General features: G+C 53.4%; 1 protein-coding gene across 1 annotated transcript; it reads right to left on the bottom strand.

The window, feature by feature from the left end:
- Nucleotides 1-2817: 2817 nt before the first annotated feature.
- On the bottom strand, nt 2818-6547 carry TUFM (Tu translation elongation factor, mitochondrial). Its single transcript, XM_084882001.1, has 10 exons — nt 6415-6547; nt 6106-6300; nt 5474-5640; nt 5137-5241; nt 4887-5051; nt 4601-4733; nt 4412-4516; nt 4144-4295; nt 3941-4060; nt 2818-3421 (listed from the first exon to the last, which is right to left on the bottom strand). Exons 1-10 carry the CDS (start codon nt 6455-6457, stop codon nt 3248-3250), a joined length of 1359 nt encoding a protein of 452 aa, XP_084738127.1. The 5' UTR covers nt 6458-6547; the 3' UTR covers nt 2818-3247.
- Between the last annotated feature and the right edge of the window lie 1629 nt (nt 6548-8176).

The raw sequence follows: 8176 nt of genomic DNA, 5'->3' as shown, positions 1-8176 counted from the left end.
CCTGCCTGAAGTTTACTTTTTGGAGAATAGAGTTAAGATTGTGGCCATCAGTCTTAAACGTGGCGTGACGTGGTTGCCAAGGTGGGCCCTTCAGCCTGAGGATGCTGCCCCTCTGGCTCTACTGCTGTAAGGTCCCCCAAGTTCTCTCACCTCCACATTGGTCCTCTTGAAGTACATCTGACTGACACTCAGTGTGTTTGGCCACTGGAAATAAAGTTTGACTGGTGAGTGGTCTTGGGTATGGGTGAGACCTATGAAAATGAAGTTGCAGTGGGGAAAGGGGAGAGGGCCAGGTTATGGGGAATTGGAGCTAAACTAGGACAAGAACCAAGCATGGGATGTAGAGAAATCAGGCTTCAGATGTTTGGGGATTTTTTTTGTTCAGGCATCAGTAGGAATTCTTTTTTACCTGGCCTTGGTTTTGTCTGTGAAAAAGAAATTATTTCACTCTTAGGGAATTACAAGGACTGGTGCTTAATTGTAGGCAGGGTAATTTCAGCTTTGAGCAAAGCCAGAGAAAATTGGCTAGGACTGGGAGAGGAAGAATGAAGATGAGATATTGGGAAAGAATTCCCAGGATCTGAAACCTGGTGGGCATGGGGGTGGAGAGGAAGTTTTGAGGTCCCAAATTAAAGAGCTCTCTAGGGGATTGTCAGTTGGGGTTGTAGGGGCAATGATGGAAGAAGCAGGAAAACCTTTCTGAGGGGAGTAACAGCAATGGGGCCTCTTGCACACCCCCACTGAAGACCAAGCCCACAATCTGGGCATGTACCCCAACCGGGAATCCAACCAACCACCAACCTGGGCATTTGCCCTGACCAGGAATCAAACCGAGACCACTAAACCACACTGGCCAGGCAGGCCTAAGGATGTTTGAAGTGTAGGTCTCTAGTACTGAGTGATGTAACTGCAGGTGTTAACTAGTACTTTTTTCTTTTAATATATTTTTTTGATTTCAGAAGAGAGAGAAACATCAATGATGAGAATCACTGATTGGCTGCCTCCTATACGCTCCCTACTGGGGATTAAGCCTGCAACCTGGGCATGTGCCCTGACTGGAATCAAACCTGGGATCCTTCAGTCCGCAGGCCAACTCTGTCCTCTGAGCCAAATCACTTAGGGCAAGTAGTAGTACTTTGAAACGTCTACTGGTTATCTCCCAGACATACCTGAATTGGGGACCGAAACCACAACCTGAGGATATGCCCTGACCAGGAAATAAACGGGGGGCCTTTTGGTGCATGGGGCATTTAACCAACAGCCACACAGGCCAGGGCCCTAGTAGTCCTTTTGATGAGTTAAGAATTGCATGTTGGGCCGAAACCGGTTTGGCTCAGTGGACAGAGCGTCTGCCTGCGGACTGGGGGGGTCCCAGGTTCGATTCCGGTCAGGGGCATGTACGTTGGTTGCGGGCACATCCCTGGTGTGGGGTGTGCAGGAGGCAACTGGTCAATGTCTCATCCGTGTTTCTAGCTCTCTTTCTCCTCTCCCTACCTCTCTGTGAAAAATCAATAATATATATATATTTTTTTAAATTACAGGTTTTATCTTACTCCTAAGAGCAGAAATCTTGAAGTTGGGAGCTTATACTCTAGTCAGCCAGGAATCCCCCTCCTTCCCTTGAGCCTGTTTTCTGGAGTAGGTTTTAAGTTTTTCCAAGCCCTCCCCCTCCCCTCTCAGGACTGCTTAGTAGGATGTCTGGGGTATACTCCTTTGTCAGGACCCAAGTTTGAAAGGTGTAGTACCCATCATTCCCCGCTGAATGTTACCTTTCCTGTTTGTTTCAAGGCACATCCTGGTCAGCAGGTTCCTTTTTTTCCTTTCTTTTTTAAATTGCTTTTAGAGAGACGTTGATTTGTCGTTCCACTTTGGTATGCATTCACTGATTGATTGTTTTATGTACCCTGACCAGGGATCAAGCCCATAACCTTGGTCTATCAAGATGCCGCTCTAACCCACTTACCTACCCAGCCAGGGCCTCAAGTTTTTAAAAATCTCAGCATTTTATTCTGATTATTTGATAAACAGCATTTTTCTTTTTTAAATCTCCAACATTGAAAAGTGAAACTTTCATTCTACACCTTCTCAAGCCTGTTTGGAATTGGTGACCACGGTAATAACTCATCAAGTATAGATTATATGGGTGCAGAGGGAAGGCACAGAGACCTGCAAGGCAGAGTCACCCTGGAGCCAGCCCCTGGGTCTAAGGCTTTCTTCCGGTACCTGTTAGCCCAGTGCAAATGTTCTTACGTCCCAGGAACTCGCTCATCTCCCTGGCTCCAGAGGTAAGATACAGTCCCCACTATCAGCGCTTCAACAAGGAGAGCTAGACATCAATGCCAGTGCCTACTCAAGGAGGAAATGAGCTGAGCCCATTCCGGTTCCAAGTGATAAATCCTTTCCCACCATCTCCCAAAAAGACATCCACTAATATTCTACTGTAGCATACAAAGTTCACAAGACTGGCTTTCAACCCTTTGGCTTCTCTCCAAAGGGCTGAAAGCTAGTCAGCAAAGAGGAGCTTTCATTGAGATGAACTGAGACCAGAGAGAGAACTCAGTTAAAACAGCTGGCTCCAGGCTGCCTCCTGGGCTTGTGGCTCCCCGGAACCCTTCCCTTTTAAATATATTTGATTTTTTACAGAGAGACAGAAGAGGGATAGTTAGAAACATCAATGAAAGAGCCAACATCGATCAGCTGCCTCCTGCACACACCCACTGGGGATGTGCCCGCAACCAAAGTACATGCCCTTGACCGGAATCGAACCTGGGACCCTTGAGTCTGCAGGCCGACGCTTTATCCACTGAGCCAAACTGGTTAGGGCTAAAAAATATTTTTATTGATTACAGAGAGGAAAGGGAAACATCAACGATGAGAGAAAATCATTGATAGGCTGCCTACTTCAATCCTTCATGTCCCCCCCCTGGGATCAAGCCCAGGTATATGCCCTGACCAGGAATCGAACCATGACCTGGCTCATTGAGCCACACCAGCCTGGCTCTGGCTCCCTTTTTATATTCCTCTATCATTCCAACTTAAACAAAGGACACAAACCCAGCTAGCTTACTATTCACAGAACAGTTTATTGACCTACCTCGCCTGGCAGGCCGTGTGGCCCTTCTGGCCAGGAGAAGTGGTGGTCTAGTTGCAACTGCTGGGTTGCAGCCCATGCCCTGGGAAGGGGCATGAGAAACAGAACACTGGCCAGCACAGCCCTGCATACAAGAGCCTGAGCAGAGGTCCGCACTCAGCTCCACTTGATGTTCTTGTCCTCCTCAGTCATGGCTGGTGTCTCAGTGACGAGGCCAGTGCCAATGGTCCGGTTGCCATCTCGCAGAGTAAAACGCTGACCTTTTTCTAAGATCATCGGCTGCCGCAAGATCAGGCTAAGCTTCAAGTCCTCCCCAGGCATAGCAAGCTCCTGGAGGGGACAGAAACGGGGATCACACATGGCCTTCAAGATGTCTTTATCCCAACTGTTTTGTTGGCTACCAAAGTTAATGATTATGGGGAAATGCAGCATGATAATTATTTCTGGGAACAGCTTCATCCCAGCTGTCAGGCAGATGCCAACAGAATATGCAAAGGCAAAGGCAAATAAATAAACAAATAAATAAATAGGACCACTGATCAGTATTTCTAAGGTATGCTAAGGGAAAATGTTTAATTTTGGACTACGGAGATCTCTTAGGAACTTATCCAAGCCCTACGTATAGTAAAACTCTCAAGAATAAATACCCTATTCTGAGAAGTCTCTGGGTAAATGGTAATATAACTAAGTCTTTCAACCATTTCAGCCTAGGGAATAGTGGATGAGGACTCATTCCTCCAAAATCCATTGGTCCAGACCTCCACCACTAGTTGGTTCATCTACATCTTCACCCAAAGAAAAGTCACCCACGTTGTCACATCTTTGGAACTGTACCCTATGCCACCATACCTTCCCTGGAGGCAGGATGATACGACAGGCCATGTCCCACGTCAGGGAGAACATGACGGGCATGAAGTGGGACACAAAGGGCTTGTGGCGGCCGCCTTCCTCTTTGGTGAGGATGTAAACCTGGAGAGGAGAGCAAGTGGCTAGAAGCACTGCCGCTCGGGGCAATCCGTCTCAGTCAGCCCTGTCCACGCCTGAAGCCTCACCTGTGCCTCCACCTTCTGGTGGGGCTGGATGGAACCTGGTTTGGCCATGACCAGGCCACGTCTCAGGTCCTCCCGCTTCAAGCCTCGCACCAGGGCCCCGAGATTGTCACCTGCCTCTGCCCTGTCCAGGCTCTTGTGGAACATCTCAATTCCTAGGAGGGAGAAGAGGAGACGAGGAGGACCTCTGGAGCAGCGGGAAGGCACGGGGATCTGCAGGGCAGAGGTCACCCTGGAGCCCGCCCCTGGGTCTAAGGCTTCCTTCCCGTACCTGTTACCACAGTGCGAATGTTCTTGTTGTGTCCCAGGAACTCACACTCATCTCCCTTCTTCAGAGTTCCACGTTCCAGCGTGCCTGTCACCACCGTGCCCCGGCCTGGGAGGGAACAGGAAAGGACATCAGGGACCTTGGGCAAGGCTCTTGTTGGGGGGAGAGAATGCCAAGGAGCACGGCCCTCACCAGGGATGGAGTAGACGGACTCTACAGGCAGCAGGAAAGGCTTCTCCAGGTCCCGGGTGGGCACCGGGATGTAAGTGTCCACAGCATCCAGCAGCTTCTGCACCGACTTCAGGCCTAACTCGGGGTCGCGTTGCTGGAAGGGGTGGGGGAGGGGTTTGACAGGGCTCTGAAGTTTCCATGTGGCTTACCAAGAACTACTAGTGCCCCCCAGACTCAGAGCACGGCTCCACATGCCTGTCCCGCCCCATCCTCTGTGACTGCAGCCCCTGCCTGGTCCTGCCTTCACCTCAAGGGCACAGAGGGCAGAGCCTACGATGACCGGAGTCTCCTCCCCTTTGTAGCCAAACTCAGTGAGCAGTTCCCGGATCTCCAGCTCTACCAGCTCCACCATCTCGGCGTCCTGGACAGCATCTGCCTTGTTCACATACACCACCACGTGCTCTACTCCAATCTGCAGGCGGGAGAGAGGGAGACGGCGTCCTGCGTGGCCCAACTCCCCACTCTCCTCTTCCCACTCCCTCCCAGGATCTGCATACCTGTCTGGCCAGTAGCAAGTGCTCTCGGGTCTGGGGCATGGGGCCATCATTGGCTGCCACCACCAGGATACAGCCGTCAAGGGGGGCAGTGCCTGTGATCATATTCTGGGGAGGAGGAGAGAACACACAGCCTCGTTCAGCGACCTCAGCTCCACATCCATCTAGCCAAGCACAGCAGTTGGGAACTGAGGCTCACCTTTCTCTGCCATCTCACCACCCACTTTAAGTGGCCATGCCCACAAACCGATACATCTTGAGTATCTTAAGCTCCTCCCACAAGCCTAACGTTTCTCCTGACCGAAGGCAGCTCCTGGCCAGTCCCCAGCAATGCTCTCACCTTAACGTAATCGGCGTGGCCTGGACAGTCCGTGTGGGCATAGTGGCGGGCAGCAGTGCTATACTCCACGTGAGCTGCATTGATGGTGATGCCGCGGGCTCGCTCCTCCGGGGCATTGTCAATCTCTTCATACTTCTTAAACTTGGCCCCACCTCCCTCGGCTAAAACTAGTCCGGGAAGGCAAGAGAACACAGCTCTCAGCTCTAGTTCCAGAGGCAGAGGCCTGGCTGGGGGCACACCCCCAGGTCCCTCCCACTTAAACAACCTGAAATGGACAGCCTGGGGGCGGACCCTCCCTCAACCTCTGCAGAGATAACCAGGCAGAAAGAAAGGCCTGAAGGTCTTGTTCGGAGACTTGCTGGTAAAGCCTCGCTTACAGGGCGGTCGCTAATGCTAGAGGGAGGCCATTCAGGGTCCCCCAGTTTATGCACCACCAAGTTCTTCCTGTTTGGGGGAAATCTGTCTCCTGAACAGAAATCTTCCAACCCCGCCCCGCCCACTGGCGTTCCGGCTCCTCGGGCTACACTAAAGGCTCCAGCAGCCACAGGGCCCCGCCTCCCTGGCTGCCTCCCTGGCTCCAGGTCCCGCCTGCAGAGCGGGCCCCGCCGGACGCCCCTCGGCAGCTCGCTTACTTTTCGTGATGGCCGCGGTCAGTGTGGTCTTGCCGTGGTCCACATGGCCGATGGTCCCCACGTTCACGTGGGGCTTGTCGCGCACATAGGTTTTCTTGGCCTCCACGGCCAGGCCGCGACACAAGAGGGTCAGCGCCGGGGCCGTCAGCGGCCGCAGCAGGCCCTGCAGCAGTGGGGTCGGGCCGGCGCCGAGACCTGCAGGGGCAGAGGCCAGGCGTGGAGTCAGCGCGCGGGTCGGAACCCGGCCGCTCCCGACAACCCCCACGTGTCCCCGGACCCGCAGGTGCCACCGCCCTCCCCGCCCCTCACCGCCGAAGAGGGGCGTCGCGCGCAGCAAGGTGGTGACGGCCATCGTGGTCGGACTCGCCCCGAGTACCGCTGCGAGGTACCCGGTGCCCGCGCGTGCAGAGAGGGCAATTGCGACTGGAGGTTACTTCCGGCGGAAGTGAGGACCAAGAGGGCAAATCCGGGCACTTCTAGCCACGAATTTCTATGGTCATCTCCGCCGACTTCCGGGCGCGGGCCGGAAGACGTCAAGGAAGGTAAATACCGGAGCGCGGGGGCGGCCACGGGGAGGTTTCCACACCCACTCAGGCCCCGCGGGGGGCGGGGGGCGGGAGCACGCAGTCCTCCCCGGCGCCGCCAGGGGGCGATGTGACCTCCCATGGCCTGTGGACTCCGGGGTTCCCGAGCCGCGGGCTGCGTTTGCGCTTAGGGAGGAGTTAGGTAGGTTAGCCGGCGTCCGGAGGGCGCTCCCTGCCTCCGCAAGGCAGAGGCGGCAGAGGCGGCAGAGGCGCGGACTGCTCGGGGACCTCCGCGACTCGACCCCCTGGAGCCCACCCCCTGCGCGGGTCTGTGGAGCGGGAGGCGGGACAAGGCCCTGCCGCCAGGCTGAGGAAGAGGGTCCTAGGCGCCTTTCGGGGGTGGGGTAAGACCCATCTCAATGCTGAGCTTTTGTTTTTTTTAATCTGTGAAATGGGATTACAGTAGTAATAACTACCGCATGGAGAGACCCCCGCTCTGGGAATGAATGAGCTGGAGAAAAAGCAGGAGTGGCGTCCTGAGGCCTCCTGGCCGCACAGGCCTTAAACCTCAAATACCTGCCCTCCTAGCCCACAGCCTGCGGGGAGAGCGGAAGCCTTGCCATTCACCCCGTCACACTTCAGCAGTCCGAGATATAATTCCCTTGATGACTGCCTCACCCACCCACCCGTCTTTACTGATGACACCGAGGGTGAGGGACCAGCCTCAGGGACCACGAAGAGCGGCTTGAGCCCAGCTGGCCTGGCAGGATGGTTGAGCATTGACCTATGAACCAGGTATGGGCGAAAGGGGCCACATGCAAACATGATAAGCTCAGGGAAGGCCTGCAAGACGGTCTTGCAAACTCAGAGACCTAAAGTCACCATAAAGGATGGTCTGAAATTAAACTTTAACTAAAAGCAGTTATGGTGAGTGGTTACATCCTTGGCCCACATCTTCACTGACAAGGCCAACCTTTACCTTAATTGAGCCTATCTCTCTTTTTGCATCTATAATAACATACCCTTGAAATGTTTTGGTAACTTTTAACTTCCCTTTTTCCGGACCCCTTGGGGAACAGCCTAACGTGTCTGGGCACCAGGACAGATACCACAAATTCCTTCATTATTATGTTAATTGTTCCTGCACCCACCTAAGTATGTGTCTATCATTTTACTTTTTATCCAATCCCAGGAGTTTCCCTGTTCTGCTTCCTCTCTAGTCTATCACCAATGGATTTCATATAACCCACCTACATCCCCTTCTTTGATTACAATCTATATATCAATATAAAAGCCTAAGCAACCAGCCAGTAGCTATGATGCGCACTGACCACCAGGGGGCAGATGCTCAAGGTCTGGAAACCACAGGCATGGAAACATGGAACAGGCTGATGCATCTCATAGGGAAGGGGGTGGGGTGAGGGCAGGAAGAGATTAACCAAAGATCTTAAATGCATATTAGAGGCCTGGTGCTTCTGAATTCATGTACCAATGGGGTCCCTCAGCCTGGCCTGTGCCCTCGCAATCTGCGTTCCCTCGGGGGATGT

The sequence above is a fragment of the Pipistrellus hanaki genome (assembly GCF_964339955.1).
Source record: "Pipistrellus hanaki genome assembly, chromosome: 4".
NCBI lineage: Eukaryota > Metazoa > Chordata > Mammalia > Chiroptera > Vespertilionidae > Pipistrellus > Pipistrellus hanaki.
This window is presented reverse-complemented; position numbering and strand designations above follow the sequence as displayed.